The 13,032-nt window shown below is 46.3% G+C and overlaps 1 protein-coding gene across 1 annotated transcript in view; it reads left to right on the top strand.

Moving 5' to 3' along the window:
• The window catches only part of LOC119098783 (uncharacterized), a 112,922-nt gene extending 104,803 nt beyond the window's left edge, over positions 1-8,119 (top strand). The window contains exon 6 of the mRNA XM_037221828.1: positions 7,570-8,119. Within this exon, the coding sequence (XP_037077723.1) occupies positions 7,570-7,631 (62 nt within the window). The 3' untranslated portion in view covers positions 7,632-8,119. The remainder of the gene's footprint in view (positions 1-7,569) is intronic.
• Positions 8,120-13,032: the final 4,913 nt, after the last annotated feature.

Genomic DNA, 13,032 nt, shown 5'->3' with positions numbered 1-13,032 from the left:
CACTGTTAAGAGCAGGTAATCTGCTTTCAAATATTAGCTCAGTCTTCTAGCATAATTCAGCGCATAGCCGTAGGAACATTTCAAAAGTGGGGAGGAGGACAAGCCCAGGGCGTACTTTTTCTGGAAAGCAAGCATGGTGTCTTGGGGGGAGGGGGAGAGATGGAGTTGTTATCGCTCTTTATTTGAATATCATGGCTGCTATGCTAGATAGGTGCGCAGAGCTGTTTCTCAGCGGTGCACAAACTTGCCTATTCGACTCATCTATGTCATTTAGCAAATACGGCTATTCAGCTTCCCAAGATTATTCGTCCATTTCATCATTATCTTTCCTTGGGCTTCGACGAAATTGCACGGGCGAGTAGGCTTTTGGGGCCATTTAGGAGGCATCTGCCTCCACAGGGTAGATTCCAAAACACGGCCTGGATATAGGCTGGTGAGAATTTTAAATGTGAATCGATGGCTCACAGTACGTGTCAAAAGCATTTTTACGCCAAGGTTCCTTTGAATGCATGCATTTTTGTCGCTGATCCTATCCACTAAGTCGGAAGATTTATCACCCCTACCCGTATAGCAATTGATGGATAAATACTTATCATGCATCCCGATCGTCCGCGAACCTTGCGACCGTTGCTTGTGTGGTGGCGCCGACCTCACATGATCAAACATGCCCCATAGTTTGATTGACACCAGCGGTGTAGTTTCGTATTCAGCTGGGCTCCAGCCCCCTACCCCTCGAACTTAGGCTACAGCCCATAAGTTGATGAAGAAATTGGTCTAAATCTTGGGAGAAACAAGAAAAATGGTGTAAACTGAGGGACGGAAGGCAGTCATTTTTTTCACCTACTAGCCCCCCACCCCGCTCCATCCAATTAGCACAACTACGACCTTGAGCGATATCTGCACCAGATCAGTATCATCTCTGCAGATTCACCAGACCTGTTTAGAAAAGCTTTCTGACAAAGTATGTTTTTGACTGACATTGCCTTAATTTGTGAAAACTTGTAACATTTGGGAAAAGAGTCTAAGACAGCTGAGAGTTGACGTCCAACAGAACATGGCCTGTTCTCCCTACAGATGGCACACATGCAGGAGATGAGCACACATACCTGGCTGAATTTCATTAGCTTGAGCTGGAGCCTCTTCTTGCTCTGCACCAACGTCCGAAACAAACCTTTGCTCCATGTTGAGTCACCAAACGCATAGTCTTGATAGACGAAACCGCGATTTTTCTCGTGCACAACGGTCTTTAACATGGAAAACCAGGTGATTGAATATGCACGTGGTCTTGTTGCAACCACACCAAATGGTTATCACAATGGCCAGCATATAGCCCAAGGCTATCTATATAGCCTATCGTGAAAAACGAAATGGTGTCCAAATATTTGATCTAAATATGACTTTTTCATGATATCGTCTTCTGAACTCTCGCTTTTTGTATGACGCTTTTTTATTTTTTTCTCTTTTCCAATTAGCGTTCTTCAGAGTTCCAGTTTCCTGAAGACGTTTTACTGTTTTCTTAGACGAAGGCGTTAACACGCTTTTCCATCTTCTTGTGTTCGGGATCTCATTAGTTTAGCATGCAGCAGGGCTAGTGTGATCTCATGAAATCAACATTGTTCCGTTGCTAAGAAACGCGGAATGATAAAAAATCGTGCTCAGGTTATGAAAGAGTGCATCGTGGAGCCAGTACTTAATGCAATGAGGAGACTTCCTTTGACTTAAAACATCCAGCATGTTTTATGACGCCAGCGCCATGCCATCAGTTTACGCATGCAAGTCAAAAGAAATGGTATATGCCATTGAGATGAGGCGGAACGGCTAAATCTTTGATGCTTTTGGTGGGAGAAAACTTAAGTTTTCACCGTATTCCTTCTCATTTGTCATTCTTCCTTCTCATTCAAGCAATGTCACGACGTCAGTGCCACGTCAGAGACTCGTACCGACAGGAGTGCTACGACATCAGTTAAACGCGGCATTACTTCTACGGCAAGAACTAAGCAGACTTTACTGATACGCAGCAGTTCTTCCAGTGGAAACTTTTACATGACATGAGTGTCACACAACAAACAAAAACGTATGCACGCCATAACATGAGCTACAAAACTTATGGTCTTTACTTATACGTGACATTGCGCCTAATACGAAATCCCATAACAAGAGTACTAAACAACACAACTTATGCTGCCAAAATAGATGACAGTCTTAGAAATAAACATCTTAAGCCAAGACTTACACAGTCGTTACTGATGCGCGGCATTTCTTCAACTACAACGAGTTCTAGGTGCAGTGAGCTAGAATCGCCCTTGAGCTTGGGTGGGGAGCGAAAATTCGACCGTAAAAGTCCATACAGAAGTAGAAAATTTAGTTCACAAAAGCAGGAACTTCTGAGTCATTGAGAGATGTCCCGGCGAACAAAAGCATGCTTTTTACGTTTGAATGCACATAGCCTCATGAATATGACCAAAACGCTTTTTTCTTACCTCTTACGTCATTACACAGACACATAAGCACAAAACACGCTCCTGAGTCATATTATGTTCCTTTTTTGTGGGTAAAAAATACACCCAACACTCCTCCACTAAACTACGTCAGTTCTTGGCAGAACATAGCTCGGTCAATGCCTCCATTGTCATCGAAGATCCTGACCTTCCGGGTGCGGATTGAACGAAACCAATGACGTGTTCCTGAAAACTGCATCGAGCTATAAGTTCAGCATCTTGCGATCACATGTGATCGGGTATTGAATTGTATTCTTGTTGGGCATCAGCAGGTCACCCGTGCAATGGTTCCGCATAATATAGGATGAGTGGAGCCGAGCACTTCTGGTGCGTCCGCCTCATCTCGTGTGTGGATGTCCGCCAGAAGTATCTGTCAGTGGCCTGTACCGAACTATACTGTATGCCTATGTGGCATGTGTAAAGAAGGTAGTGCGGCATTGAGCAAAGACGTTCGATACTATGTAGTAAAAACCGCGATGTGTATTAAAACACCCAATGCTGGCAATACGTGCATTCCTTACCCGATGGCCGCTCCATATGGTCGAAGGGTGTATCCTCGTTTGTGAAAGGATACGTCCAGGGGCCTACTGACGTACGTACAGGGAGGTAGACGTACTGAGAAAATAGATGCATGCATTGTTTATCATATTTTGATGCGACGGTCGTTTGCTCATTAAGGGTTAGCGCATCTGAGTATGTATTCGATGATGGCTTTTCGCGAATTTTAACGGAATGGCCTGTTTCCTCACTCCCAATACTCTGTAATGCACTGCATTCTATCCGGCAAAACACCAAAACGTGGCAACTTCTATTTCTCAAACAACTCAGCTTTATATCCCTTTCTCGCCCGCTCTCCCTCTCACGTACCACATTGAGCTAAGAACACACCCCCTAACTTAGGCTATCTCATTGCACATGCTGCAAGATCGTGCCACGCCTAACGCTGTATATACTTAGATGGTGTAATTCGCTGCGTTCCGTAGACGTGTTACAGCGTCTTCAGGAAGAGCTGCAGCCTAGCGGTAAAAAGTTGAGAGTAACCAGTGATGGATGCATGTAGATGGCAGAGTTTGCTGCCGCAACCAACGAGGTACGACTGTGGAGGGCACGGGACAAGTGAGAACCGCTGCAACCGGTGAGAGTCGACGACTTACTTATTTACTGAGCTGGTATAAAAAATGCGTGCTGAAATAAAAAATAATACATTGCATAAGATTTCACATGTTCCTTGAGGGTTTGGTTTGGAATTGAGAGACATGCAACGAAATTTCACAAGCAAGAAGCGTTCAAACAAAAGAAGTCCTGAACTCCTGCACCTCAACACATCAGCCAATCAACCAAAAAGTGAGACAGTTTGTTGGCTTTCTTTGAGATTTGACCACGAAACATTATATCACTGTTTCTGGAAAAACGCTTGCTTCAACTTCCATGAAAGAAGCTATAGTGTTCAGGTGTTTTGCAAGTTTGTTCCGTAGTTGACGTTAAACCGAAGTTGTTCGGCCGCCTAGCGGAAGTTACAGAAACCTGTGTTTGGTCATGTCACCGCTTCGGAGTTGGTGTGTGGGCGGACGGCCTTCGTGCGTGTCCTTGCCTGTGTGGTGCGGCGCGGCTGGCTGTGTGGCTGTTGCGGGCTGTGTGCCGAGTTCCTTTGGTTGACATTATTGCAAATAATTGTTTGATTTAAGCATGAAGTAATGAACCTGTGTTAGCGCACCGAACATTACAGTAACCTAACGTAACCTAACCTTAGTAACCCGTGTCTCATCTCACCCTGTTTCACCTATTTATATGACAGCAGCAGTCGTCAGTCACTGATTCTGACAAAATGTATTTTTGCTTACCATGCAAGCAACCAACTTAACCAAACTTTAAGTAACCCATATCTTGGACATTATCTCAACCCACGTAATCAAGTTCTTGGCAACAGAGTTTGTGATAGCAACTTAATAAAGCTGACTTTTGGCTGGTTTCAAGTTGTGTTTTTGGGTAGTTGATTTGTGTCAGATTAAAAGTGACACCACACAAATTGAAATCCAGGAGTCAGCTTAGATGCCAGGATTGCTTATGAATTATATACCTCATTTTGAACAATGTATTCTGATTTCCATGGTTACCCTCTGTCGAGGGTAATAATGGTCATGCGACATAAAACCATCTCTGTCTCCCAAGCATAACAGTTTATGGGTAGTCATGAAATCGCTTTAGTGCTTACCTTTTAAGAAGCAGCAAGGACATCCATCAATATTTGGTTCATCACGTAAGTTTGCAATGCTCGCTTACATTAAAAATGGGATGGCCTGTCTATTTTATGACCACGTCTAACTTATTTTGTGACGGTCATACAGCTTAGAGTATTCCTATATTAAGATATACTACATATTCACAATACAATGGTATGACAGTCAGCAAACTATGACGGCTGAAGACAAGATGCTGTAGGGGAAAACGTGAGGGACCACTTTAAAAAAAATCCAGGCGAAGGATCAAGATTATGCGACCAAATGTTTTAATTAAATAACTTGGGCCATCATAATTTGCCTGATGAACAAAATTCGTAAGCTATATAACAAAAAATGGTGAAATACGGTTATAAATAACGCTTCGATGGTACGTTATGCTGCCAATTATGTGCCTCAAAGCAGAAAATTGGTGCCTTTTTAAGCACAGGCTCCCCAAATAAAGTCAGCGTAATTCGCCTGGTTTGCTAGCAGGAAAGGTCATCCAACCTACGAACAAAATATGCAGCTAATCATAGCCACCAATGTACAACAATGAAATGTGAAATAAGTAAGAGGAGCTCTGCACTTAACACGTGGCAAAGCAGTCCTAGAAGGCAGAATCATGATGACGAAACTTTTTGATTAGCTGCACCAGTTCTGTCCCAAAGCTAAGGACGCAGCATGATTTAACTTGTGAGGTAGTAGAGCTTGAATGGCTCGGATTCATCATTTTTGAGCCACACCATAAACCAAAAACGTCTGAACCAGGCAAGCACAGCGGTAAAAACAATTTCCTTGTTTCATATCGTCTCCTTCATTCGCTGGTAACTGTGTAACCTGGGCCGCATACAGCACGCGTTTGGCTGACTTGCGACTTAATCCGGTGTATGTATGAAATATGTGGAAGTTTGCAAACGGATTATGTTGTGGAGAAATTGGTTTATATTCAGGCCATAGATGGTATTTTTAATTATTATCAAAAAGGATGGAAAATATACTTTTATCTCCGCTGTACGAAACCCAAAAAAATGTACATGAATAAACACAAAGACTTGGTATATTTTAGCCCAAATTTCTAATCAACTGATTTTACCTGAAATCCGTGAAATTGAACGTTCAAGCGGCATTATTTAGCTTTTAAAGTCTATTTAGAAGGATTTCTTGACTCTTGTGCTCGATTTCGGGTGTCGTGCAATTTGGTGGCCAAATCTCGTGCAACATTTGTGCAGTGAGATCCAATCCTTTGATTACAGCCATCAGGACTCTAGCCCATATTTTGCCCAGCCTGCTGCGGGTGCCCATTTTATGGTGTCGATGCGTTATTGTATGTGTTGTGATCGACAGTCCCGACAATTATTCTACGCGGCATTTTTCTACTGAAATAGATGTGGTGTGCTGTCGTAGTGTTACCATCACGTTTGGGGTGCAGCAGGGGAAAACGGCCAAAAACCTGCTCCAAAATACCTGCAATATAGCGTTTTCCCCGAATGTGACACTTTCCTATAAAAATTGGGGGATGATGGGGTCCCTGACTGAAAACAAAACTACAGTCTTGATAAAGTGTTCACTGAAAAACGGCATTACTTCTACTCAAAAAGTCATACCCGTCGCTGATATTTTGCCTTCCAAACCTCAGCCCTCGCTCATCCACCAAGCACCACAAATCGACAGTCACGTAACATAAACAATGTGTAGTGTTATTAGTTTCGTCGTGTGGTACCAGTGAAACGTATAGGTCTTTGAAGTAGATGTATAAGCAATGGCCGTGCCGTGTATAAGCAATGGTTGTTAAGGTTTCGCAGTATAGCTAATAACGGATGTAAGTTTTCAAAGTATAAGTTGTGTCGTGTAGTACTGTTGTCGCGTATTAGTTTTTGCCATTCAAGTACTGTCGCATATAAATAATTGCGCCAGTATTAGACGATACTGATATGCAATTTTATGCACAATGAATTGCACAGGTCTAAAATTAAGGTTAAATGATCAAGTACATAATGCAATAACTTGGTGTTTGCGGGTTAATGCAAGGTCACCACTAAAGCACACCAGGCTTTTGCGGGCTGGATCACTAGCTTGGGGGAGGAGGAGGGACTGGGCAACGGACTGATCCCTTGGAGGAAATTGCGTATGTGGTACATACTCACGAAAATGCCAACAAAAAACCATAAGTAGGCATATGGTTTAGCTCGGGATTTATATATGTATTTCACTTGAGTGCATGATATAGTACTCAAATATGTCTTGTACTTTGCGTTTTATGCCTTTATGATGAGCCGAAGGACCCACGTGTTCAATGTTGATCACCGCAATATGCGTCTAACCGATTCTGCACTGTTGTTTAACACTGCCAAGGAAGCGGACCTGAAATGTCATGGTTAGACGTGATCTAAAGCATCATCATAAGTTTTCTTATATAGTTTTGCGCTGCTTCCTTGCTGCCTACAGATTTCCATTCGGTAGCAGCAAGCGATACAAAAGCTCCCATGGACTCCCGGTGCCGATGCTTGCGCGTTACCTCAGCGGGAAGTCTTTTCGGCTTGACGCTGAGCCGGCGAATAACCAAATTATCCGATTGCCGCCATATCAACCTTTGCAAAATGCTAGCCATCGAAACGAAGTTCCTAACGACAGCTCCATGAGCCTCTAAATGGCTGTCGATGTCTGTTAACACGATGCCGCGACCGTGGCGCCCTTGCCCAGAATAAGGCCGGGGCGCACGCTAACGAGATGTCCGCCGCACTTGTGTGATGAAGTCGGCCAAGTTTGTGTGCAAGTTTCGCCCGAGCCCGCATCGACTAATGGCTCGGAACCAATTACCGGCACGGCTTCATCAGAGTCCTTTGTGCCGGCAGGCGGGCGGCCGCCTACTCGGAGGGTTTCTGCCGGACTGCTGCTGCTGTCACTGCTGCTGTGAACTCCCCTGATCGGCGACACTGCCCTGTGCCGTAGGCGGCCCTCGCGTGCTCAACTAGTGATCCCTGCGGACGTGCTGGGACCTGTTGTAGGGGTAGGAGCTGAGTGTGTGGCAGCGCGCTTCGTAAGACCCTGTTCAGACGTGGTGTGTGGCAGCAGCGAGGGCGTGGTTCGAAACGGTCGCTGTTGCCGCTGTAATATCGTTGTCATGGGCATGCTAGCTTTGCTTCACAGGTGCCCTGTGCGCGCCTATCTCCAGCATGCGTTAAGGTATGGTTATGTTGCGCGCCGTGATGCATTGGATGTTGGCATTTATTGCACCCCAAAATGTTTCTGTGGGTAAAAAGCGTCATCGACGCAGCAAGAAGGATCAATTTTTCAAGTCAAATGTTATAATGTTGTGTGATTCGTTTGTGCATCAGCGCACTCGTTCTACGGTTGTATCATAACACAACAAACATTCGTCGCTAGTACCGTGTGCTACCGAAACGTTGACTGCGTTCATTCTCTCTGAGACAGGCTGTCGGAGTTCGATATTGTTTGTATTCGGAGACCAGAGGTCACAGACCCTTCGTTGAGAGACTGGTACCACATTTGTCCTAATACAGATATATCGGACTACTTTACTTCAAGCGCCCAAGGTGAAACGCCATCTTATTGATACCATTTGTGACATATTCTGTGTAAGCACGACCGGTGTTAATGCGCGGAAAGGATTTATATGAAGATGGTTTCGCTCCACCCGCGCTCCTGGCTATTTGTTTCAGGTGTTACCGATGTTCCAGGCCCCCGGTGTTTCCTAGCCTACATGAAAAGGCAATTTTTCTGGTGCCAGCGACCCGTTCTCCTGTAGTTAATGCGTCTGTCCCCCGGGTGCTAGTTATCAAGTTAAAAATCTATAGCCCTAAACGGCTCTGCCTTTGAGTAGCCACCGCATGGTGTATGCAAGACCTTCCTGCATTGAGAATTCACACAGCGGACATCAGTTTCAGCCGTCCTCACCTTGAAAATCCACACGATAAGAGTATTTCACGTTAGCAGTCTCTCTCCGCATTGCCAACAACCGGTGTAAGCTGTCTGGTTCTGTACTGTCTCATGCAGGGGCGTATGCGGAACTTTATCTGTTACCATCGCTTCCACTAGAAGGTTTGCCGCAACAACTTCAACACAAATCACCTCTGCCGGGTTTGGACACGGTCTTCCCTCACATCCTTTTTGCACACCCCTGTTCCACCGCTTGCGGAATGAGGCGCTCGTGGCGCCAACGCTAACGAGCATTTCTCTGCAGTTCGCAACCGCTGCGCGTCCAACACGTGAGTCCATTTGAACAACGCTGGCACAATGGCCCCAATCGTGGCTCGGCCGGCCGCCCGACAACGGAAATTCTGGCAGCCTCAGCACAGGCTGTGGAGAAATCAACGGCCAAGTGACGCGTATAGCCCTAAACAAATCGCTGACGGGAAAGGCTGACGGGGTTCTGACAAGACTCACGTCTGGTTGGAAGGGACTTCATAACTCTACGTGCATGTGTTGTGAGGTTTCGAGACCGAATGCAGTCTTCGCACTTGACAAGAAACCACGACAACCCCCGGATCAATAGGTCGCGACGGCTCGATCAATGATTACACGCCAGTGACTTATTCTGGTATGTCCTAAGTGGGCGATTGTGGGATGTGACCATATTCTGATGTATCGCGGGACGCATCGTTCTTCTGAGCGATAACAAGGTGGCCATAGGGCTCTTTCGAAAAACGTCTCACCACGGAGCCGTCGGAGCACGTTTGGAGCACGTTTGTCCCTGTGAGCTCGGGCGGTGAGGGCGTGCAGCGGTGGCTGGAACTACGCCTCCGCAAGGCTCGCTGGAACTGCGTCCGGTTTACCGGCAAGCAACACACGCAGTAGAAGTGATGCTACGGCGTCCGGTTTCATCGAACACAATCAGACCATGCCACCCCATTTTCCGTACATAGCCCGGGCATTTCGCTGCGGCGTGAGGAGCTGGCTGTTGCCTCGGATGTTGTGCATTGCTTACCTGGCGCCGGCCGTGGCATAACAAGGTAGTCGAGCTTGTCAACGCAGCGGAGGGGCGAACCGCGCAAGTTTGCATGCATGCGAAATGCTTGATATCTCATCAGTGGTCGGATGTGCAACAGACAGTCGCTGCTCATCACAACTGACTTCAACCTGCACTCACATCACCCGGCTGTCCCTGGTCGCAATGTTGCGTAGTGACGCTGGGTAGCGGCTGTAAAAACATTCCCTAATACAGATAGACTTGTGCAACAGAAATGCACCGTCGACATCGGCCGCGTTGTGACGTGGAGCGGCTTGTCCCTGAGCCACGCTCGAGTTGTGCCGTCGGATAACGCGGCTGCACTGCGGCTGCGCCGCCCCCAGCCGGGGCTCACGAGGCCTCCGATCAGCTCCGGCTGATCCGTCGGCCGGCCAGCCCGAGCATGTCAGCACCGCTCAGCGCTGACGTCTTGATGAGCCGCGTGACGCGTCCGGACCAGCGCCGGTCCGGGCTGCACGGCTACCGGCCACCCACGCCCGTGGCCTGAAGCCGCGGAGGTCTGAGTGGACCGAGCAGCGACAGCCGACAGCCGGCCAAGCTGGAAAGGAAACAAAAGCGTCAATCAGCGGCGAAGCGCAGTCAAACATAACTAGCTTGCCGCGACTGCGTGGTCGCTCAGCTGCCAGTCGACGTCAGTGCTTCCCAAATAGCTTCAACGGGGTCCGCTATCAATGGCCGGTACCTTGACCGGTGTAAGTCAACAGGTGAATACAGGTATGTCTGGTCTCTGTTCACCTTTCTTCGGTGTTACAAGATGATTTCTTTGTTTTGGCAGAGTACTACAACATGCAGCTTAGTCTGACTTCGCTTCAGTTTATATCTTTTGTGTTTTTTGTTTTGTTTTGTGAAGCCGTGTTTTTAGTATTGTCGAGCGTAAGTGAAATGTCTCTATAATCCTACGTCCACATTCACAAGTTAGGATATTTATACATTAATCCTTGCCGTACACTTGTGTATTAACCATAAGCACTGCTGCCGGAGGGGGGGGCAGGGGGCTTCCATGACCCGCCAAAGAGGGTCTTTGCAAGCCCCCTCCAAGGTTTTATCCGCAATAATCCAGGAACGAAACAGTTTTGAGCTGGGTACTAAAATTTTGACCGATGTTTTCACAGTTTCGTTTCAACCGCTAGCCGTTTTCCCGACGGATTACCATGAAGCCATTAGCAACTTGTTTCAAAGTTTCCACTCTTAAAGGAATGTACCACATTTGAAAGTATTGAAGCAAGAATCCCAAGTGATGAAATAAGCTCACGTATAATTATTGTCAGCTTTTAAGTGGAAATGACTGTTCTGGACCACACAATTTCCCTGTTTAGTGAACATGCTCCGTGATGTGTCATTGTTCGACTGCGTCATCGCACCTTGCACAGCATTGATTGAAGGCCAATGAACTGCGGCTGTGTCTGGAAGTCGTGTGCACGAACGCCAAGCAGAACGAAGATTTGAATGACGTTATTATGCCGGCATGGATGCCTGGGTGACCTTGGTGTCTGTGTGACGCAGACACAAGGCAGATGGTGCCTTTATCATGGTGCGCCCCTATTCATAGGTCTGAAGTGCTCTGCAAGTGGTTTAGTTACATTATTTACACATCCGCGGTCCACAAGGAATCATCTTTGAATTAAATGAATAAAAAGCCCGTCATGCTCCATAGGACACCGATGCAAGCAATAACGGTCCGGTCAAAGGCCACGTGCAATAGCCATATTTGCGCAGTCAACACAAATGTTTGCATATATACATACATATATATATATATATATATATATATATATATATATTGAAAACAGCACGTAGCTTTACATTCGCTTTGTTTTGCTTTGAACACGCTAAGAGAAGTACCATGCATATTTTATTCGATGGCTCGGCGTCGTAGTCGAAGTACGTAGCATCTCTGGTGCGCCGCTAGTGCCTCAGACATAAAAAATACCACAAAACGTTGTGCGAGAGTTGCGCACTTATCCCCCGCCATCCCGCATCAGTCATGACCGCTGGTGCTTTAGCTTTTTATGTACACATTAGGCACTTACCAAGAACTCTGGTGATGACACAAGCTGCTCAAAATCTTACCAAACCTTCATTTGAGGTGTGCGCGGACGGTATCGGGGGCATGTTCACCCATCTTAATTTCCTGACTTTATGTAAAGCATATTCGACCTTCTAATCATTAAAGGAAATTTGATGGCTATTTCAGTTCAAAAGCTATACTTATATGGAGCATTGTCTGTAATCATGAAGTTTATCTGGCATGGCAGACCACCCGAGGTGGCCAGTGACATGCTCTTCGTAGGTGCAAAACAGGGAGGCTTAGGAATTTCGTCTGTACATTACATTTACAACGCCATGGAACTTAGCTCGATTGTCCACCTACTACGGTCTACATTCCATTCCATTCCAAGTATTCAATTTCCAAAGACGTCGTCACCGCTTCCTACACATATACCATTTATTCATGACTGGGTTTGACGAAGAGGAGGTTGTTAGATACAAAATAAGTATTTTCTATTCAGGCCTACTCCAAAGATTCCGAGCTTGATTCTTCAAGCCTGAGCCGGACACGGCACAACTAGTAAGGGACGAGATCATATGGTTTAATGATCGCATCCTGATAAAAATTGGCCTGCGTTCCGTCACCACACGAGTTTGTGTCACATAAAACTCAGTGATGACATCATTGTCAGACAGGGACGATTCTTGACGCACGACAAACTACGTGCGGAGCATCCCAATCGTAGATTGGTCTCTTAGGGTATCAGGGTTTAGTTAGTGCAATTCCCGTCAGGCGTAAACTGTTGGTGGTGAGCGGGAGCTTGGAACGGCTGTCTACAGAAGCGAGAGAGGTACGAGTGCCCCTTAGATCGGGGTCACGGGATAAGCCACTTGCTGCTCTTCATTCAAAGGAAATGTATGCATTGGGATTGCGATGCGGAAAACAAAGGCGTTTTACTACTGGGCGTCGGGCCGATAAGCCTTGGAGTATTTCGCAAAGTAACTTGAAATCGCTGTTGTGCCTCTGCCCTAGTACAACAACCTCAGTTTCAGATAATTCACAGGCACATGGTCACTAAAGGATGGCTGCACGTAAGCCGCGCTATAGAATCACCAGCATGCATGTCCTGTGGGGAAAATGATACAGTACTGCACTTTTTTCAGCTCCGAGCCCGTGCGTGCCTTTTGGAGCAAAACATCTGTTACTATAAACCGATGCGTTACGCCTGCCTGAATTAGGTTGGACGCAAGCGCTGCGGTATTCGCTGACCCGAACTTCCCATGGGATGTGAGTTTCGTGATATTGCGGGCTAAAAGATATTTTGGGATCGTGATCACA

The sequence above is a fragment of the Pollicipes pollicipes genome, unplaced genomic scaffold, assembly GCF_011947565.3.
Source record: "Pollicipes pollicipes isolate AB1234 unplaced genomic scaffold, Ppol_2.1 Scaffold_2555;HRSCAF=2994_pilon_pilon_pilon, whole genome shotgun sequence".
Classification (NCBI taxonomy): Eukaryota; Metazoa; Arthropoda; class Thecostraca; order Pollicipedomorpha; family Pollicipedidae; genus Pollicipes; species Pollicipes pollicipes.
The sequence above is the reverse complement of the archived record's forward strand: the minus strand, read 5'-3'. Positions and strand labels throughout refer to the sequence as shown.